Source organism: Mobula birostris, chromosome 3, assembly GCF_030028105.1.
Source record: "Mobula birostris isolate sMobBir1 chromosome 3, sMobBir1.hap1, whole genome shotgun sequence".
NCBI lineage: Eukaryota > Metazoa > Chordata > Chondrichthyes > Myliobatiformes > Myliobatidae > Mobula > Mobula birostris.
Window position 1 is genome coordinate 232,578,641 of NC_092372.1, and position 22,480 is coordinate 232,601,120.

General features: G+C 49.8%; 1 protein-coding gene across 18 annotated transcripts in view; it reads left to right on the forward strand.

Moving 5' to 3' along the window:
• The window catches only part of LOC140195654 (plectin-like), a 435,007-nt gene that overhangs the window by 248,159 nt on the left and 164,368 nt on the right, over positions 1-22,480 (forward strand). For 9 of the 18 annotated variants that reach the window (XM_072254355.1, XM_072254359.1, XM_072254360.1 and 6 more), the window contains 3 exons: positions 13,215-13,276; positions 15,898-15,912; positions 18,952-19,041. In XM_072254355.1, the coding sequence (XP_072110456.1) occupies positions 13,215-13,276; positions 15,898-15,912; positions 18,952-19,041 (167 nt within the window). Of the gene's footprint in view, positions 1-6,898; positions 7,049-13,214; positions 13,277-15,897; positions 15,913-18,951; positions 19,042-22,480 lie in introns of those variants that run through there. The other 9 variants (XM_072254356.1, XM_072254368.1, XM_072254372.1 and 6 more) reach the window with 3 other exon arrangements.

Sequence of the window (22,480 nt, forward strand, 5' to 3'; positions counted from 1 at the left end):
AGGGACTTTGGAGTCCCCATGAAGGATTCCCTAAAGACTAATATGCAGGCTGAGTCAGTGGTGAGGAAGACAAATGCAATGTTAGCATTCATTTCAAGAGGACTAGAATGTAAAAATGAGGATGTAATGTTGAGGCTTTATAAAGCACTGATGAGGCCTCACTTGGAGTGTTGTGAGCAGTTTGAGACCTTTATCTAAGAAAGGAGGTGCTGACAAAGGAGATTCACGAAACTGATTCCGGGATTGAAAGGCTTGTCATATCAGGAGCGTTTGATGGCTCTAGGCCTGTACTCACAGGAATTCAGAAGAAAGCGGGGGAGGAGGATCTCACTGAGACATATCGAATGTTGAAGGGCTTAGACTGAGTGGACGTGAAAAGGATGTTTCCTATCGGCAAGAGAGTCTAAGACCAGATGACACAGCCTCATAATAGAGGGGTGTCATTTTAGAATGGAGATAAGGAAGGAAATTCTTTACTCAGAGATTAGTGAATCTGTGGAATTCATTGCCACAGGCAGCTGTGGGTGCCAAGTCATCGGGTATATTTAAGGTGGAGTTTGGTGGATTTTTGATTGGTCAGGGCATGAAAGGATCCAGGGCGAAGGCAGAGGAATGGGGCTGAGAGGGAAAATGGATCAACCATGATGAAATGGCAGAGCAGACTTGATAGGCAAATGGTCTAATTCTGCTCCTGTATCTTACGGCCTTATTGACCTTTGTTACCGAGATAGTGGTGAATGTGTCGAATTGTCTCCCTGAAAAGGGTTTGAGGTTCAAGAGATTTGGTTTAGTGCAGGCAGGAGCATGATGCTGAGGGAGAGGGTCACTGTGAACTGACAGGACTATTTCGCGGCCTACTGCTGTTTGGTCTGCTCCTGCGGACGGGTATCTGGGGCAGTGCTGATGGTCGGGTAATACATTCCTGATGCTGATGTGTGCGGATCTTTGATTTATGTCGGACTGCTGACAGAGAGGTTTGTGGAATTCAGGAATAGAGGGAATTACAGTCATTTCTGGCACTGGTGTGTGTGTGTGTGTGATTCAAATGGGTGTAACCGGTCGCAGTCTGCAGCTTCCGCTGATCAGGCAGTGACTCAGTGCCAAGTATTCGAACTCTGCCTGTGGCCTCAGGGTGTGGTCAGGACTTTCCCTCTACATTCCAGAGGTTTCTTGCCCTCTCCGCCATCTTCACTTTTGCCCTGTGCAGCTCCAGCACTGTCATACATACTGGTGACTGAGAGCTGGCAGATCCACTCCCCGCACCCCCCCCCCCCAAGCAGGCATTCTACAATCCCACCCCCTCAAGGTTTCTCACTCTCTTTGCCATCCCCATATGCCCTCAGCCATCAGGGATGACCCTGACGAGAAGGGGCTGATTCCCTGAAGGTTCTGGAGGGGCTCCAGGCCTCCTGCCCCATTACAGAATGGTGATGTTGCTCTTGGTCTGAACTCAGAGGCTGCTCTGAACTGCTCCCCACTGTCTTGGGGGGAAATGAGGTGAAGATGGCGCTCGGGGAGGGGATAAGGAGTGGGATTGTTTTGAGGACTAATCCAGGATGGTAGGGAGAGCAGAAAGACGATGAGTGGGGAACAAGGCAGTGTTGGCGAGTGGGCCATTGGGAGGGGAAGTGTGGGGGGGTAACAGTGAGTTGATTGGCGCTGATTGGGGGTGGGGGTAAAGTTTTTCCCAGTGTGGACCTCTAAAGTCTGGAAAGCAGTTGCCCACCCTCCTGATACCTGGTCACTCAATACTGGGGAGAGTGGGTCAGGGTAAAGATGTCCTGGAGCGGTCATGGAAACTGAGGGGTCCAGCTAAGCTGATTACCTGGTGATCTTCCAGGGGTATGCTCATGCCTGGGTGTCCCTGGATATCTTCTACCTACTTTTAGAAGCCTTTTGAACAGTCCGCTAATGCAATAAGATGGATTCTTGAACTCACAGTCTACCTCGCATTAGGGTTAGGGTTAGGCCTGCACTGAACTTTCTGTTCAGCTGTAACATGTTATTCTGTATTGCCTTCCTTTGTCTTCTTAGTGCACTGTGAATGATGATCTGAATGAACAATATGCAAGGCAGGCTTTTCACTACATGTGACAATAATCAACCAGTTCCAATTCCAGAGTGAACAGGCTATGTGGAGCTGTTGTTATCATTGTAGAGGTTTGTAGTGTTTATAATCTAGTAGAGGAGTATTGTAGAGTTGTAATCCTGCAGTATTAATAATAAACTTGTGTTTGTAAGATAAAGGTGGGGGGGGGGCGGGTGGAGAAGGTTGATTAGTTACAACTGGATTTGATGCCTGTGTTACTTGGTGCTGTGTGGATGGAATGGTGTCAGTTGTGTACCCTGTTCACCTCTCTCTCCTCCTCACTGCTGCCTCTCTCACAAAATGGGCTGGTCTCTGCTGCTACATAATTAGCCATGTCTGGACTGGATGTGGGAGAACTCAGCCCTTTTCTGAGCAGCGTATGTGGAGCTGTTGAGACAAGCTGAGGGACGTGCCTCGTGCCGTGCATTCTCCCTCCCCTGTCCCAGGGCGGTTAGCTCGAGCCGTGAACATGCCTACCTCAGCCCCATCCAGATCACCAGCACTTCTGTCCAAGTCACAGCTTGCAGTGTGAAGGTAGCAAGCTGTGTGTAAGTGAGAGAGGTGGGGGAGGGGAAGGAGAGGGGGAATGGAGGGTGGCAAGAGTATAACTTAACTGTACACATTCCCCAGGTAGTCTCACCTCAGCCTGTGAGGTTGCATCAATGAACATCAGCTCTCCATTGGCCTTCCTGATTACCTGGTATCTGAATGATTTTTCTCTGCTTAATTCGCAAAATTGGATTTGTATAGGTAGACCTCATGGTCAGTACGGAGGAGGCTGGCTGATTTCTGTGCAATGTTTCTAGTATATTTAATCTATTTAAGAAGGGGGCAAGGAAGCGAAAAGGAAATTATAGACCTGTTAGCTTGACATCAATGGTTGGGAAGCTGTTGGAGTCGATTGTCAAGGATGAGGTTATGGAGTACCTAGAGGCATATGACAAGATAAGCAGAACTCAGCATGGTTTCCTTAAAGGAAAATCCTGCCTGACAAACCTATTGCAATGCTTTGAGGAAATTACAAGTCGGCTAGACAAGGGAGAGGCAGTGGATGTTGTATATTTGGATTTTCAGAAGGCCTTTGACAAGGTGCCACACATGAGGCTACTAAACAAGATAAGAGCCCATGGAATTACAGGAAAGTTACATACGTGGATAGAGCATTGGCTGATTGGCAGGAAACAGAGAGTGGGAATAAAAAGGGATCCCATTCTGGTTGGCTGCCGGTTACCAGTGGTGTTCCACAGGCGTCTGTGTTGGGGCTGCTTCTTTTTACGTTGTACATCAATGATTTGGATTATGGCTTTGTGGCTAAGTTTGCTGATGATACGAAGATAGGTGGAGGGGCCAGTAGTGCTGAGGAAACACAGAGTCTGCAGAGAGACTTGGATAGATTGGGAAATGGGCAAAGAAGTGGCAAATGAAATACAATGTTGGAAAGTGTTTGGTAGAAGAAATAAATGGGCAGACTATTATTTAAATAGGGAGAGAATTCAAAGTTCTGAGATGCAACGGGATTTGGGAGTCCTCGTGCAGGATATCCTTAAGGTTAACCTCCAGGTTGAGTCAGTGGTGAAGAAGCCGAATGCAATGTTGGCATTCATTTCTAGAGGAATAGAGTATAGGGGCAGGGATGTGATGTTGAGGCTCTATAAGGCGCTGGTGAGACCTCACTTGGAGTACTGTATGCAGTTTTGGTCTCCTTATTTAAGAAAGGATGTGCTGACGTTGGAGAGGGTTCAAAGAAGATTCACTAGAATGATTCCGGGAATGAGAGGGTTAACATATGAGGAACATTTGTCCGCTCTTGGACTGTACTCCTTGGAGTTTAGAAGAATGAGGGGAGACCTCATAGAAACATTTCGAATGTTGAAAGGCATGGACAGAGTGGATGTGGCAAAGTTGTTTCCCATGTTGGGGCAGTCTAGTACGAGAGGGCATGACTTAGGGATTGAAGGGCGCCCATTCAGAACAGAGATGCCAAGAAATTTTTTTAGCCAGAGGGTGGTGAATCTGTGGAATAGGTATCTGAGTAGCCAGGGCATCAAGGGTTATGGTGAGAAGGCGGGGGAGTGGGACTAAATGGGAGAATGGATCAGTTCATGATAAAATGGCGGAGCAGACTCGATGGGCTGAATGGCCTCCTCCTTTGTCTTATGGTCTTATAATGAGGCTTTAGCTCCCTGTGGAAAAACATCTGCCTTTCCATTCTTTCTCTCCACAAAGAATCTCTTGTTTTCCCATATCACACCCATTGGCAAACTCCTGCCCACTGCCATTACCTCCTGTATTCTCAGCTACCTTTGTACCAAAAGAGAGGAGAAGGGAGGGACATGGGAAATCACAGAGTAATATAGAATGGGAACAGGCCCTTTGGCCCAAACTCATCCAGCTTAACTATTTTCCCTTGTTTGACCCAGATCCCTGTAAACCCTACCCATCTAGATCCCTACCCCTCCATGTCCCCGTCCACGTGCCTATCCACGTACCCATCCACATTTCCTGTAAACTTTGACATTATACTTTCCTGAATCACTTTTTTCTGGTAGCTTGTTCTATCCTCTCACCACGTTCTGTGTGGAAAAGTTGATTTTTAAATCTTTCCCTTCTTACTGTGAACCTATGCCCCCCCCTACTTTTTGGCTCCCTTTCGATGGGGAAAAGTCTGTGTGGGCTCACCGTATTCATGTACCAGAGGAGTGGAGAGAGCAGTCTGAAAGAAGGAAGTGGAAATGTGAATGCAGGGTGTAAGAGACCTTGCCCACACTGTCTGCCCACTCAGATGGAGGGGAAATCGTCTGCAGTTTTCCTGCGAGCCTGGGTGACTGAGATGAGGCCGTGTGGACCAACCCACGGCTGACTAATGCCAGTATAGTTTTGAAAGGTGATGTGCATGAGCTGGCCTCCGGACACTTGCATGCTGTTTCCTTGATATAGATAAGGATGATGTAATGGGTTGTGACTAACTCTCTGTCACAAAGGTCTGGCAGTGCAAGTGAGACCAGAGGAGGATGGGTGTGCAGCCGCCGATGGGGTAGTTGGGATCCTTGGCTGGAGGACAGGGGTGGCGCTGGTGAGGGGGTGAGGAAAGGCTGGTGTTCTCTGAGAGTAGGGAGGAAATGGAGAGGGTCATGTCCAGAGGTCACCACACTCCAAGAGAGAGGGTCACATCTATAGATCACCAGAGTGGTTGGGAAATGAGAGGAAGGTCTTCCTCTTGAGGGATCTGGGCTTGGTTGCCTGAAATGGCGGAGATCATAGTATTTTTAGCTGGTTATAGCGGGGCTAGGACTGACAGCTCAGAGACCTCCAACACAGACGCTGAACTGAACCGCTCCATACTGACTGTTTCCCATTTGCCCTAGTGTAGACTGTTTCCACCTGACTGTTCCCTTTCTATGGTCCGTTTCTTCTACATGGACCATTCCTTTCCACTTCATGACCATTTCCTCTCCCTGGACCATTTCCTCTACATGGATTATTTCCCTCTGACCGTTTCCTCTCCGTAACTGTTTCCTCTCTGTAACTGTTTCCCTCTGACCATTTCCTCTCTGTAACTGTTTCCCTCTGACCATTTACCCCTGAACGATTCCTCCCGTGACCATATCCTCTCCATAGACCTGTCCATGTGCTCCAGTGTAGTGAGCCGATGTCATCAGGATTCCCCACGGTTCTCCTCACCATCATGCTTGGCACAAGCTGCCAGAAGAGGAACACTAGTGCTGCTCTGGACAATCTGCTGGAAGGTTTTCGACTGTGGGTTGCAGGGTTATGAATGGTTTAGTAGGAGGGGTGATCAACACTGAGGAGTGCAATTCAGTGGGGTAGGGGGAGGGAGAGGATCATGCAATTCTGGGTTCAGATGGTCAGAGAGAGTCAGTAAGTGAGGGATGGAACTGAGAAATCCCTGCCCCACTCTCTGAGCTCCCTCACACTCAGCCGTACACATCCGTCCCCCCACACCCTGAGCTCCCTCAGACGTATGGATCCCTCCCCCACTCTGAGCTCCCTCAGACGTACGGATCCCTCCCCTCATACCCTGAGCTCCCTCAGATGTACAGATCCCTCCCCCTCCCTCACATTCCCTCAGACGTACAGATCCCTCCCCCAAACCCTGATCTCTCAGACGTACAGATCCCTCCCCATCACTCTGAGCTCCCTCACACTCCCTCAGACGTACAGATCCCTCCCCCCACACCCTGATCTCCCTCACATGTACAGATCCCTCCCTCACACTCCCTCAGACATACAGATTCCTCCCCCCACACCCTGAGCTCCCTCACACTTCCTCAGATGTACAGATCCCTCCCCCTCACTTTGAGCTCCCTCACACTCCCTCAGACATACAGATCCCTCCCCCCACATCCTGAGCTCCCTCACACTCCCTCAAACATACAGATCCCTCCCCCTCACTCTGAGCTCCCTCAGCCGTACAGATCCCTCCCCCCACACCTTGAGCTCCCTCACACTCTCTCGGACGTACAGATCCCTCCCCCACACCCTGAGCTCCCTCAGACGTACAGATCCCTCCCCCACACCCTGAGCTCCCTCAGACGTACAGATCCCTCCCCCACACCCTGAGCTCCCTCAGACGTACAGATCCCTCGCCACACTCTGAGCTCCCTCACACGTACAGATCCCTCCCCCCACGCCCTGAGCTCCCTCACACTCCCTCAGACGTACAGATCCCTCCCTCTCTCTCGGTCCTGGCTGTACTCCGGGTGTTTCTGTGAGTGTAGCCACACCTCGGGCCACACCTTGGCTCTTTGGGTGGGGCACGGATTGAAAGGCTGGGACAAGTCGAACAGCATTAACACGGAGCCCTCAGTGAGAGAGCAGAAAGAAGCGCTCTACTCTCGTTACCCCGGGCCATGTACCACGGACAGGAGCCCCACGGTCGGCTGACCTCCGAAGATAGGTTGTATCTGGACGCGCTCAGGTCCACTGAGGCCCGAAAAGGTATTTTCTGCTCTTACAGTGTCGGGAACGGGCGATGTTTCCGAACTCGCTGGAGGAGGTTGGCTGTGTGTGATGTTAGGCTGCCAGCTCTGATTCTTAACCGTTTCATGCCGGGATTAGTTGCGTCCTCTCCCAGTCAGAGACGTCTCTGTCTGTGGGCGTTCCTTGCAGAGTCCCTGCTCTCCAAGTAAAGTAAATCTGAATTCCCCCCGTTCCTGCTGCTGCTAACTGCCCTCGCCTCAGTCCACCAATTGCCGAAACGGTCACCTCTGTTTCTTGTCTTGCTGTTCTGACTTCCTGATTCCGATCTTTCTGACCCCCATAACGACCACAACGCCCACTCTGTACTGACGCCCAACTGCTTGGACAATCTTCTGATTTTAAATATCCCTCTTTTTTTCAATCTTTCCCTGAGCTTGCCCCTCCCTGTTCCAGTAAATTCTCCGGGATTCTTAGCTAAGTGAGTTAAGGGGTTTCCTCTTCAGAGCGAAGGAGGAGAGAGGTGACTCGATAGAGGTGTAGGAGGTCACAGGAGGCACAGATTCTCCGAGGGCAGGAATGGGGAGGGTTGAGGAGGAGTGGCAGTGAACAGGGCGCAGGAGATCACTGCGGCAACACTGGTGATGGATCGAGTGGAGGGAAGATTCAGGGAGCCATAATTTTAAGGTCATTGGAGAGTTATCAGAGGTAGTTTTTTTTTACCAAAGAGTGGTGGGTGTGAAACGCGCTGCCCAGGTGGTGGCAGATACAGATATATTAGAGGCATCTAAAGAACTCTTAGATAGGTGAATAAAAGATAGAAAACTGGTTTGCTACGTAGGAGGGAAGGGTTAGATTGATCGTGGAGTAGGTAAAAAGATTGGCAATATATTATGACCAAAAGGCCTGTACTGTGCTGTAATGTTCGAGCTAACATCCTTTGATCTCTATTCACACTTGGAGTATGGTTTTGGACACCTTGTAATGGAAGAAAATGTTATCAAACTATTAAGAGTGCAGAAAAGATTTACCAAGATGTTGTCTGAATCCAGGTGGCAGAATTATGTAGCCAAGGGCTTTGGAAGGTAGGCAATGAAGAAATAACTTGATAGATCTTTATCAATTATGAGGGGTATAGACAGGGTGAAAGCATATCTTTCTTCCCCGGGAAGGGGTTGCTAAAACAAAAAGGCAGAGGGAGGTGGGAGATTGAAAAGGAACATCGGGGCAGCTTCTTTACGTAAAGGGTGGTGTGTATTTGGAATGAGCTGGCAGAAATAGTGGTTCGGGTGGGCGCATTAGAACGTTTAAAAGCCATATACAGTATATAAGTATATGAATAGGAGAGGTTTAGTGTGCCAAAGCCCAAAGCAGGCAGATGGGACCAGGTCACTGGGAACATAGCACAGAACAGTTGGGCTGAAGGGCCTGTTTCTGAGCTCCATGACTCTATGACTCTTCCCTCCACTCGATCCATCACCAGTGTTGCCGCAGTGATCTCCTGGGCCCTGTTCACTGCCACTCCTCCTGAACCCTCCCCATACCCAACATATTAACCTCCAATATCCAACCTTCACCCTTCACAAACTCCCCATCAACAGCAAATGTCCCCCACAGCTTCCCACGTCTCCCCACTCAACCTCCAACACCCCCTTGACCTCCGACATCTCCCCTCAACCTCTGACCTCCAACATCCCCTCTCGACCTCCAACATCCCCACTCAACCTCCAATCTCTCCCTCTCAATGTCCAACCTCCGGCGTCCCTCCTTGACCTCCGACTTTTCATCTCATCCTCCAACCTTCCCCTTAATATTCACAAACTCTTATTCAACCTCCAACCCCCTCAACCTCCGATGTCCCCCTCAACCTCCCCTTCAACCTTTAACCTTCGCCTCAGTCTTCACAAACTCCCATTAAACAACAAATGCTCCCCTCAACCTCTAGCATACCCTCTCAACCAACCTCCCTCTCGACCTCCAACGACCTCCAATCTCAACCCTCAACATCCAACCTCCAACATCCCTCCTCAATCTCCAACATCCCTCTCAACCTCCTACTTCCCCCCAACTTCCAAAGTCCCCAGTTGACCTGCAAGCTCCCCCTCGACCTGCATCCTTCCCCTCGACCTGCATCCTCCCCCTCGACCTGCATCCTCCCCCTCGACCTGCATCCTCCCCCTCGACCTGCATCCTCCCCCTCGACCTGCATCCTCCCCCTCGACCTGCAACCTCCCCCCCTCGACCTGCAACCTCCCCCCCTCGACCTGCAACCTCCCCCCCTCGACCTGCAACCTCCCCCCCTCGACCTGCAACCTCCCCCCCTCGACCTGCAACCTCCCCCCCTCGACCTGCAACCTCCCCCCCTCGACCTGCATCCTCCCCCCCTCGACCTGCATCCTCCCCCCCCTCGACCTGCATCCTCCCCCCCCTCGACCTGCATCCTCCCCCCCCTCGACCTGCATCCTCCCCCCCTCGACCTGCATCCTCCCCCCCCTCGACCTGCATCCTCCCCCCCCTCGACCTGCATCCTCCCCCCCCTCGACCTGCATCCTTCCCCCCCTCGACCTGCATCCTCCCCTTAACCTCCTATCTCCCTCTCAACCTCTGACATCCCCTCATTCTCCAGCCTCCCCTCAACCTTTAACTTTTCCTTCAACATTCACAAACTTGCATTTAACAACAAATATTCCCCCTCACCCTCCAACCTCCCCTACCTCTAACCTCTCCCACCACCTCCAACCTCCCCCCACAACCTCTGATGTCCCAACTCAACTTGCAACATCTCTCCTCAACCTCCAATCTCCCTCTTCAAACTCCAACCTCCCCTTCAACCTCCACACACCCATTCAACAACAAATAGTCCCCCCACAGCTTCCGACGACCCCTCAACCTCTGATGACCCCCTCAGTTCCCTCTCCCTTTCCCCCTTTGTTTCCCCCCACCGCTCCCTCTCTCTCCACTGCTACCCCTCTCCCCACCCTTTCTCCCCCTCACCCCCACTCCCCCATTTTGTACCTCTCACCCGCTCCCTCTCCCCTCCACCTCCCCCCTTCCCTCTCTCTCCCCCTTCTCCCCCTCTGCCCCACTCTACTCTCTTCCCCCTCACCACTATACCCATCTCACCCACCTCTCTCTCACCCGCCTCTCTCTCCGTCCCTCCACCCCGCTGCTTGCCCTGTCTCTCCCCCATCTCCCCCATCCTTCCTCCCAATCTCCCCCTGTATTCTGCTTCATTGTTATTTGAGATCCAACTCACTTTGTTGGTATCATCTTGTAGATGGAACTGGATCAGAATGTGGCCACGCAGTCAGGAGTGCAGGGCGAGGAAAGTTGGGGGCTGAGGTCGCAGCCTTGTGCAATCAGTGTTTAGAATAATCATGAGAGAAGTGTTGTTGCCTTTCTTTGTGGAATGTGCTCTGTTGGTTAGGAAGTCAAAGATCTATCTGCAGTGGAGATGCAGAGTCCTTGGACCAGGGGTTTGGTGATAAGTTTGCTTGGATTTTATACTATTAAAGGCAGAACTGTCATCTGTAAATGCCAGCCTGTTAGAAGTGGCTATACTGACCAGATATATATACGAATTGACAATAAACTGGACTGGTCAAAGAACACTGAGGCTGTCTACAAGAAGGGTCAGAGTTGTCTCTATTTCCTGAGGAGACTGAGGTCCTTTAACATCTGCCGGACGATGCTGAGGATGTTCTACGAGTCTGTGGTGGCCAGTGCTATCATGTTTGCTGTTGTGTGCTGAGGCAGCAGGCTGAGGGTAGCAGACACCAACAGAATCAGCAAACTTATTCGTAAGGCCAGTGATGTTGTGGGGATGGAACTGGACTCTTTCACGGTGGTGTCTGAAAAGAGGATGCTGTCTAAGTTGCATGCCATCTTGGTCAATGTCTCCTATCCACTACATAATGTACTGGGTGGGCACAGGAGTACATTCAGCCAGAGACTCATTCCTCCAAGATGCAGCACAGAGCGTCATAGGAAGTCATTCCTGCCTGTGGCCATCAAACTTTACAACTCCTCCCTTGGAGGGTCAGACACCCTGTGCCGATAGGCTGGTCCTGGATTTATTTCATAATTTACTGGCATAATTTACATATTACTATTTAACTATTTGTGGTTCTATTACTATTTATTATTTATGGTGCAACTGTAATGAAAACCAATTTCCCCTGGGATCAATAAAGTATGACTTTGACTATGACTATGAGATACTCCATCCATAAAGTCAAGTTTATTGTCATTTAACTATATATAGTGTATACATATACCACTATTGAGACAATGATTCTTTGGAGCAGCCTGTAAAGCATAGTAGTATACATAACGTACACATAACACACAATAACTTCAAAAAGTAAGAAATAAATCTACAAATGATTTAAGCATGGGTAAACCAAAGTGCATAAATTAAATACTGTAAGGTACAGTACAGATTATTCAGTAACACTTCAAATGTGATGTGGCAGGGAGTTCAGAAGCCTAATGGCCTGAGGGAAGAAGTTGTTACCCATCCTGACTGTTCTTGTTTTTACTGATGGTGGAAAGTCAAAGCAAATGCTGGATGGATGGGATCCTTGATAATGCTGAGGGCCCTGACTGTGCAGCACTCCTGATAAATATCCCCAATGGACGGTAGGGAGTACCCTATGATTCTCTTGGCCGTTCTCAAAGTCTTTTGTTGGGACTTCCAGAGTAATGCTCAATTGCCCCCAGAGGAGATGGAGATGCCGCTGGTTAGGACACTCTCAATGCTGCACCTGTAAAATTCACTTAAGATGGTGGTGCTTCAGTCTCTTCAGGAAGTGGAAACACTGCAGTGCCTTCACGTTCAGAGAGGTGATGTCAGCTCCCAGGAACTTGGTGCAGTTAACTCTCTCAGTGGAAGAGCCATGTATGCGCAGAAGGGGATGGTTCATCTGTACCTTCCCAAAGTCCACAATGATTTCCTTTCTTGTCCATAGGTTGTTGTACTCACACCAGTCCAGCAGCTGCTCCACTTCCTCTCGGTACTCCCTCTTATTGTTGTTGATGAGGCCAACCACTGTTGTTCCATTCAGTTTGAGCTGAATCCTGCAACGCAGTCATGCGTCCGCAGTATGATCAGCAGTGGGCTAAGCACACAGCCTTGGGGAGAGCCATCGCTCAAGACGAGAGCTGTTGCTGCCCACACGGACTGACTGTGGCCTTTCTGTTAACAAATCCAGGATCCAGTTACTGACGGAGGTGTTGAGACCCAGCAAAAACAGTTTCCCCACCATTTTCTGGGGTAAAATGCTGTTAAATACCAAACTGAAGTCTATAAACAGCAAACCAGCATATTAGACCCCATATTCCAGGTGGAAAAGGGCAGAGTGAAGGGCAGAGGCTGTTGCAACATCAATGTATTGAGCTGAGCGATAAGTAAACTGGAAAGGGTCCAGTGAAGCTGGGAAAAAAGCTCTAGTGTGCTCCATGACCAGCTGTTGAAAGCATTTCATAATGGTTATGTCAATACCACTGGATGATAGTCGTTTAAGCAGGTTGCCACCGCCTTCTTTGACAGTGGAATGATGGTTGTCATCTTCAAAACTGAGGGGATGATGGATTATACCAGAGAGATGTTAAATATATCTGTCAGCATGTTCATCACTTGGTGAGCATTCTTTCAGTACTGGACCTGGACCACGGCTTTGTGTGGATTGACTCTGGCCAGGGTATTCCTCACCTCAGCTCCAGCCAGATGGAGAGGGGTGCCTTCCTCGCTAGCACTTTGTTCTGTGCATCAAACCAGATGTAAAATATGTTCAGCCTGGGAGTGAGTAACACTGGGGGACTGGTCTGATGGACATGTTTTTTCTGCCCCAGTCAGAAGAGGTTTCTGTCCTAGTAGGGAGGGTTTTATAACCCAGTCTGGGAGGTGTTTCTGCCCAAGTCTGGAGGGGTTTCTGTCCTAGTTACGAAGATTTAATAATCTGAGGGGGCTGCTGGCCCAGTCAGGAGGGGTTTCTGTCCTAGTAGGGAGGGTTGTATAACCCAGTCTGGGCGGGGGGGAGAAGTGTGTTTCCAACTCATTAAGGAGGGGTTTATACACATTTGGGAGTTTTGCCCCACAGAAGATGGTGTTACCTGTGGTATTAGCGGCCTCACTGGCAGTTTCACCACACTGTAGTGTGAATGTTAATGAAAACTTCTGTTTCAGATGAACGGGACAGAGTCCAGAAGAAAACATTCACCAAATGGGTCAACAAACACCTGATGAAGGTGAGTCATGGGGGTGGGACAGGGGCTGAGGGAGGCAAGTGACTAATTGGGAGGGTTGTGGAGAGGGGCACTGCAGACCACATACGGATTGTGATGAGATTGGTGGAGTGGGGTAATGGAGTGACAAATGGACCGTTTGTGGGCAGTGATAGGGTTGGTGGAGTGGGTAATGGATGAAACGGTGTGTGAGTAGTAATGGGGCAGGTGGGCTGTACAAAGGTCCAAAGAGAATATAAGAGGGGCATAAGAAGATAAGAAATAGGAGCAGGAGTCGGCCATCTGGTCAGTCGAGCCTGCTCCACCATTCAATAAGATCATGGCTGATCTGGCCATGGATTCATCGCCACCTACTTGCATTTTCCCCCTAACCCTTAATTCCCCTACTATGCAAAAATCTATCCAACCTTGTCTTAAGTATATTTACTGAGGTTCAGAAGTTAATTTTTATTATCAAAGTATGTATGCAGAATACAAAACTGAGATCTGTCTTCTCCAGATAGCCATAAAATGCAGAATACTACATAAGCAGTTGAAAGAATCAATCCCCCGCATGAAAAGAAAAAGAAGCAAAAATTTGCAAACCCCAAACACCCCCAACTCCCCTCACATAAATATGCCATCTTTCCCCTTCTTCCCCCTGCCCCCCGCCCAGTGATTCTATGATACTGTGACTGTCATCAGCAGGAATCACAGAAGGTCCAAATGCCATAGGTTTTAGTTTGAGAATTTTAACTTTTCCAGTAGTGACTGTGAATTTTTTAAAAGTTAGAAGTGAAAGTGGAATTTATTGTTATCTGCACAGGTGTGTCCATGTGTGCACAGGTGCGATGCAAAACTACAGCAGCATCACAGGTGCAGAGCAGCATTCACAAGGTCAAACATAAATTATACACAATTTTTGCAAGAAAAACCTCAATTAGAGCTTTAAAAAACACTTAGGTTTGTTTTAATTCAAAGTGATCAAATTGGTCATAGTATTGCTAAACTGCAGTGATTTGGGTTTTGCTGGTCACTTCATGAATGGTTGAAAGGAAGTTACTGTTTCTGAATCTGGTGGCATGAGATTTCAGGCTTCTGTACCTCCTACCTGATGGTCGCTGTGAGAAGATGGTGGGGATCTCTGATGGATGTTGCTTGCTGTAGATAATACTGATGGTGGGAGGATGTGCCTGTGATCTATTGTGCAGAGTACACTACTCTGCAGCTAATTACTTTTCAGCACATTCAGATTGTTCTGGCAGATCATGATCAAGCAGTCAGGAAAATTTGAACCATACATCTGTCGAAATTTGTTAGATGTTGGCCTGCTCTCCTTATAATTGTGTCAATGTGCTGGGCCCAAGACAAGTCATCCAATAACTTTGTACCTGAAAGTGACTTATTTGAAATTATATTTTACCAGAAAAGAGGCTGTACTTGACCTCAATTTAGGAAATGAAACCCGCTGAATCATAGGATTGTTGTTTGGGGAACAAACTGGTGGAGCGATCAGTAAGACTGAGACACAAAGATGAATAGAATTGTAGACAGTGTGGAGGGTGGTATTGGATTACAGGGCAATATCAGTGAATTGTTCTGAGAAGTGGTAGGTGGAGTTTAATCTAAATAGATATAAAACAGTTGAGGCCAGTTCATTGGCTATATTTAAGAGGGAGTTAGATATGGCCCTTGTGGCTACGGGGATCAGGAGGTATGGAGGGAAGGCTGGGGCGGGGTTCTGAGTTAGATGATCAGCCATGATCATAATAAATGGCGGTGCAGGCTCGAAGGGCCAAATGGCCTACTCCTGCACCTATTTTCTATGTTTCTAAGTTCATGTGTTCTGGGAACAGTGATGAGCAACAAACACTTTCCTGGAAGAAACTGAGTTTGATTAGACTGTGAGAGGAGGCGTCATACAGAAGGCTCCAGGCAAGGGAGGAGGAGGGTCATATAGGAAGCTCCAGACAGATGTTTGAGGAAGGTTCCTGAACTTGTGTTGGAACAAAAAGTATGAGAGTCTAGATCCCAGAGGGAGCTCAGTGCAGGTAGAAGGTCAATGTGTAGCGAGAAGGCAGGTGTATGAGGTTGAGTGGTATCAGGATCAGTCATGATGGAATGGCAGAGCAGACTCAATGGGATGAATGGCCTAATTCTGTTCCCATGTCTTATGGTCTTATCTTAACCTCTTCCATCCTGGCCATCAGTTTGTAAAGCATCTAGATCCAGGGGAATGAGCAGGGCAGCTGAGAGGCAGATCGTTAATCTCTCTGGGTGATGTACAGGTGAGATGCAGATTGATAATCTCTCCAGGTGAAGGGTGTGTCCTAGAATCAGACAAGTTTACCAGTTACCTGTGTGTCTGCACATGTACTACTGCATGCTGTGGGAAACTGCTGCCAGTGGGTCCTGCTGGCATTATGCAACTTATCTTCTCTACATAGATACTAACATTCTCAATGCTCTTCTTTTCTTCTCTCCGTCTCATCCCTTCACCCTTTTTGTCTACCTCTGCTTTCACATTCCTTCTTTTCATCTTTCCTTCCTAATACCCCTCCCTCCCTCTTTCTCTCCCTTCTCCTCCTCCTCCTCCTCCTCTTTGTCACCCTGTCTCTTTCCCCACCCCCACTTTTCCCCTGTAGCATTGGAGAGTTGAGGTAGGTGATGGTCTTTGTTGGTCTCTGTCCATGTTCATTGCTGCAGCATCTCTGCCAAAGGGGAACCCTCCCACTCCTTGGCCGTGCCTAACCCTGTCCTCTTCTCTCACTAATCCTCCCTCTACCGACCCCACCCGCAAGGAGTGGGTCCCCTCCACCCCTGCTTCACCTCCTGCTCCACGCTCTGCTCTGTCACTCCCCCACTCCATCACGCAGCCTTCCCACAATCAGGGTGACCATCCCTGCTCCATCTCCCCTGCTGCCCCTCATGACCTTCCTGCTCCATCACACCCAACACTTCCTCCATTAGGGTGATCTGTAGCTGAGTGGGTGGGTCACCATTGAATCGGAGACAGGCTTGTACCCGCTGAAGACTGTAAAAAAGCGTGATCACGTTGAAGCATTGCGATTTCAGCTGACTCCTGACTCGGTTTATATGTGACACTTCAATCACATGTAAACACGCCCTTTGGCCCAACTCATTCATGCCGACCCTGATGCTTCGCTGACCTTGTCCCATTAGCCTGCATTTGGCCCATACCCCTCTGAACCTTTTCTGTCCGTCAACCTGTTCAAGTGCCTGTTAAATGTCATTATTGTACCTGCTTCCACCTCCTCTGGCAGCTCATTCCATATAGCTATGTGGAAAATATACCTCTCAGCTCCCCTTTAAATCTCCCCCCTCTCACCTTAAACCCTCAAGTTTTAAACTCCCTTATCCTGGGGAAATCCTGTGACCATTCATCCCCTCTATGTCCCTCATGTTTTTTATAAACTTATTTTTCACCACTCAGCCTCCTTCACTCCAGAGAAAACAGTCCCAGTCTATCCAGTCTCACCTTATAACTCAAACCTTCCAGTTTACTGACACCCTTCCCACAGCTGGGCAACCACAGCTCACACGCTACACCAAGTGTGGCCTCACTTTTATAACTATAACATGGCATCCCAATTTAAATACTCAGTTCTTGTCTGATAAGGCCAGCATGCCAAATATCGTCTTCATTACCCTGCCTACCTGTGTCCTTTTTCAGTGAACTCTGTTGCTGTACCCCTGGGTCTTTCTGTCCTACAGTACTCCACTGGGACTTGCCGTTCTCCTCAATGACTAGCCCTAGTTTAAGAGTGGTGAACTCCCCTCCGCTTTGAGAAAGATCTGTCACTCCTGTAGCCACTCCTCAGCATGTGCAATGCAACATACAAAGTAACTGGGCAGAAATCTTTTTGGGTGTTTGATCTGTTGCTCCTCATTCCAGCATCTGCAGGCCTATCCAGTCTCTCCTTATTACTACCCCCTCTCCATTCCAGACAACATCCTGGTGAGTCTCTTAGCATTCTCTATTAATACCACATCTTTCCTGTGGTGTGGTGACTCGAACTGTGCTCTCCAAGTATGGCATAAGCAGTGCTTTGGCCCTGAAGTTGTCTTGCAAATCTCTCACTTGCACCTGTCCTGACATCATTAAACATAGTAGCAAGCTACCTAGTTGATGTTACCAAGGGGAAACAGTCCAATTGCTGCCGTCTTCCATTGTCATGAATTAAGGTGTTGGAGGTCAGTCCTCCCAGGTATCAACTCAGGAGCCCCTCAGATCAGTGCCCCAGGCCCAGCAATCTTCAGCTCTTTATCATGACCTTTCTTCCAACAAAAGGACAGAGATGGTGGTCTGGTCGGTTCCATTTGCAACCCTCAGTAACTGTTTCAGTCCATGTTTGCATCCACTACAACCAATATTCAGGGATGCGCAAGTGGAAAGTAACATTGTGACCCAGGCTGCTACCAGCATTGAGGTGGTGGGATTTACTGGCTGGACTTGGTTGGATTGGGTCTTGATTAGTCGGGTCAAGTTGGCTTTTGCTAGTTTGGACAGGTTAGTTGGGTTGAGTTGGTCAGTTCGGGTTGGGTTTGGTCAGGTCGGGAGGGTTTGGTCGAGTTGGGTTGGTGGAATCAGGTTGGTTTGGTTTTGGTCTTGTTGGATCATGTCAGGTCGGGTTTGGTTGGGTCTGGTCAGGTTTGGTGGAGTGATTTGGGTTGGTTGTTGGGCTTTTGGTCAGCTCGTGCTGGGCTGGGATTGGTCGGGCTTGGCTGGGTACCGATTGGGTCTGGTTGGGAATGGACGGGTCAGGTTGGGTTAGGTTATGTTAGATTGGGTTGGGTTGGGTATGGATCAGGTCAGATTGGATTAGGCTGGGTTTGGTCTGGTTGGATTTGGTTGTGTCAGATCGGGTCAGTTTGGTTTGGGTTTGGTCTGATTAGGTTGGGTTTGGTCATGTTGTGTTTGATCGTGTTTGGGTAAGGTTGTGTTTGGTCGGGTTGGTTTAGGTTTGGTTGGATCATGTTTGGTTGGGTTGGGTTTGGTCGTTTTGGATCAGGTCAGGTTGGGTTTGGTCGGGTTAGATTAGGTTGGGTCAGGTTGGGTTTTGTCTTGTTTGATCAGGTTGGTTTTGGCCAAATTAGGTTGGGTTTGGTCGGGTCGTGTCCTGTCGTATTTGATGGGCTAGGGTTGGGTTTGGTTGGGTGGGCTGGGCTTGGTCGGGTCGGGTTGGGTATGATCGGGTCGGATCGGGTTGGGTTTGGTCCTTTTGGACCGGGTCAGGTCGAGTTGGGTTTGGTCATGTTGTGTTTGATTGGGTCAGGTTGTGTTTGGTTGGGTTTGGTTAGGTTGGGTTGGGTTTGGTGGTTTTGGATCAGGTCAGATTGGGTTTGGTTGGGTTAGGTCATGTTCGGGTTGGTCATGTCTGGTCGTATTTCATGGAGTGGGGTTGGGTTTGGTGAGGTCAAGTTGGGTTTTTTTGGGTAGGGTTTGGTTGGGTTGGGTTGGGTTTGGTCAGGTTGGGTCTGGTTGGCTCAGGGTGGCTTGGTTGTGTCAAGTTGGGTTTGGTTTGGTTGAAACAGGTTGGGTTTGGTTGAGTTGGGTTGGATTTGGTTGGGCCAGGTCAGGTTGGGTTGAGTTAAGTGGGGTGGAGATTTTAAGCATCATGATAGGATCAGTATGTAGTCTATCTGGGGAAGTGATCACACTCCATTATTTTTGCCAGGCCCACCGCAGTATCGATGACCTGTATGAAGATCTGCGTGATGGACATAACTTGATCTCGCTGCTTGAAGTTCTCTCAGGAGATTCATTGGTGAGTCTTGGAGAGTGAATTCTTTGTTTAACTTTGTCTTTAGCTTTTGCTTTTGCTTTTGCAACTCCACCACAACGTCCTACTAACAGGTTTGAACTAACCAAAAATCCAGGCATCATCCACCTGCCCTATCATCCCTCAGCGAGAACACCCACCTGCCCTATCGTCCCTCAGCAGAGAACGCCCACCTGTCCTCCCCCTCCCTCAGCAGAGAGCATCTACCTGTCCTCCCCCTCCCTCAGCAGAGAGCATCTACCTGTCCTCCCCCTCCCTCAGCAGAGACCATCTACCGGTCCTCCCCCTCCCTCAGCAGAGAGCACCCACCTGTCCTCCCCCTCCCTCAGCAGAGACCATCTACCGGTCCTCCCCCTCCCTCAGCAGAGACCATCTACCGGTCCTCCCCCTCCCTCAGCAGAGAACACCCACCTGTCCTCCCCCTCCCTCAGCAGAGAGCATCTACCTGTCCTCCCCCTTCCTCAGCAGAGAGCAGCTACCTGTCCTCCCCCTCCCTCAACAAATAGCGCACACACACACACACACACACACACACACACACACAGAGGTGCCTGTGTGGGAAATTTCGCTCCCTCACTGTGGCAACTCTGTCACTGGGGGGGGCGGGGGGTCTCCATGGAGTGTTCTTTTTGCTTTGAAGGTCTCAATGTGGGATTGTTGGTTTTGTGTTGAAGCCTCTCTTCTGTGTTTAGGTGGGTGCAGGGACGGGACGGGTGTGTGCTGCAGGGACGGGACAGGCAGGGACAGGACAGGTGTGTGCCGCAGGGGTGAGACAGGCAGGGATGGGATGGGTGTGTGCTGTAGGGATGAGACAGGCAGGGAAGGGTCAGGTGTGTACCACAGGGACGGGACAGGTGGGTTCTGCAAGGAAGGGACAGGGGGAGGGTTAGATATGGTCCTTGTGGCTAAAGGGATCAGGGGTATGGAGAGAAGGCAGGTACAGGGTTCTGAGTTGGATGATCAGCCATGATCATACTGAATGGCGGTGCAGGCTCGAATGGCCAAATGGCCTACTCCTGCACCTATTTTCTATGTTTCTATGTGTGTGCCGCAGGGAAGGGACTGGATAGGAGGGGACAGAGAGAGAGGGTGGAGGGAGAAGAGTGAGAATGGAGGGTGAGGGTGAGGATGGAGGAGCAGAGTGAGGACGGAGGGAGATGGAAGATGAGGCTGGAGGGTAAGTACAGAGGAGGAGGGCAATGGATGCTGCCCTTCAGAGGGGATTTTTGGGTGGATTAGGTCAGTCCAGATCTGGGAGTGGGGGGTGCAGTCGTCTGGGTCTGGGGGTTGTTGGGGTGGTCCAGGTCTGGAGTGGGGTCAGTTTGGGTCAGTGCCCCAAGGGGTCCAGATTGGTGTCTCTTTCCTGGTCAGTGACTGTTCCATGCCCCGAGGGGTCAGGCTTGAGGTCACTTTCCAGGTCAGTGCCCATTCCACACCCTGAGGGGCCTGGTTTGGGGTTTCTTTCCTGCTTCTTTCTTCTCCTGCTTTGTATTGTTTGCTGAATTGTTCCCTTACCTATGACCTTTGCACTTTATCCCCTGCCCCTTCCTGCACCGCTCCTGCTGTGTAGCGGAAGGAACGAGAGATGAGGAGGCGTCTGGTGAGTGTGTCTGCCTGGAACCTCTGCCGCATGCCTGTCCCCACGGTCAGACCATCACAGATTTCAACTGACCTCTGGTAACAGGCCAGGACCTTCCCATCTCATTGCCTGGCTGTTTGGGCATGATTGTTGGTTGGAGCCAGCATTTGTGGAGCTGCTCGAGCAGTGTCCAGTCTGGGTGACCACATATGCTCCACCACCCCCCTCCCCCCCCCATGAGTGTGTGTTGGTGTCTAACTGTGTGTGAGTGGGTGACTACTGCATGTCATCATTTCTGTCACTGAAGAGCTTTGCAGGGGCAGCTCCTTACATCGTGAATGAAGCTCCCCCCACACCACACTGAAAGCTGTCCCTGCAGAGCTAATATCTCAGCTCAGATTATCGGTCACTGCGCAGCAGCAAGCGGATTTTGGTTGCGTTTGGTTCCCAGGTTGGGAACTGTGAGTGAGAGCAGTGTTTTGCCTCAAACCTGTCCTGGGTTCTTATTGGTACACTCCCTCCCATTCACTCAGGTTGAGGAGGCATGGAGAGTGCAGGTTTGTCAGGGACTGACCGGTGTCGGAGCAACCGGGTATGACAGGGCCTGACCACTATCTGAGTGACTGATTTACACAGGTTGGGGTGGCACGGAGAGTGAGACGAGACCACAGACTACATCTGGTATTTTGGAGAGCTGTTACTGCCTGGGTAACGGAGAGGTGCAGTATTCAGTGAAAACGCTGCACCCAGCCCAGTTTATTGTTCAATACCAAGCCGGACCTCGGTACCCTGGAAGTAAGTGGTTATTGTAAGTAAACCTGAGCCAAAACCAAGCCAAGAGGCAAGGAGAGCTGAGAATTCATTTATAGCCATAATCATTGATCTTTGGAATGTGTTTTCTTTCTGAATGATGAAAGAATTCTTTCTCCTCCCCCCCTCGTGTCCACACTCCCAATGGATCAACTTTCTCCTCTCCCCTCACCTCTCCCCCGTGCCCACCCTTTCAATTCTCCTCATTGTCCACAGTCCCAGTTGACCCACACTCCCCTCTCCCCAGTGTCCATGCTCCCCCCCAATGTCTACCTTCCTCTCTCTCTCCCCAGTGTCCACCCTACCCTGTCTCCCTGGTGTCCACCCTCCCCTCTCTCCCCAGTGCCCACACTTCCAACAGACCCACCTCCCCCCTCTCCACAGTGTTTCCACACTCTCTCTTCCCAGTGTCCACCCTCCCCTCCCCCCCCACCCCCCCCGTGTCTACCTTCCTCTCTCTCTCTCTCCCCAGTGTCCACCCTCCCAGTGGACCCGCCCTTCCCTCTCTGAGACATTGTTCAGGCCACACTTGGAGTCGTGTAAGCAGTTTTGCTTTCCTTATCCAAGAAAACGTGCTGGCATTGCAGAGGATCCAGATGAGATTCACGAGAATGATCCCAGGAATGAAAGGGATTATGATGGCTCCGGGCTTGTACTCACTTGAGTTTAGAAGAATGAGGGAGACCTCATTGAAACCTATTGAATATTGAAAAGCTGAGATAGAGTAGGCGTTGAAAGGATCTTTAACCAGAGGGTGTTAAATGTGTGGAATTCGTTGCCACCGATGGTTGTGGAAGCCAAGTCATTGAGTATATTTAAAGCAGAGGTTGATGGTTCTTGGGTAGAATGTGAAAGGTTACAGGGTAAAGGCAGGACAATGGGAATGAGGACAATAATGATTCAGCCATTACGAAATGGTGCAGCAGACTTGATGGGCTAAATAGCCAAATTCTCCTCCTACATCTTATGGGCTTGTAGTGAGAAGTGACCACAGTCCCAAAGTGACTGGCTTTGTTGGAGTGTGACCACTGTCTG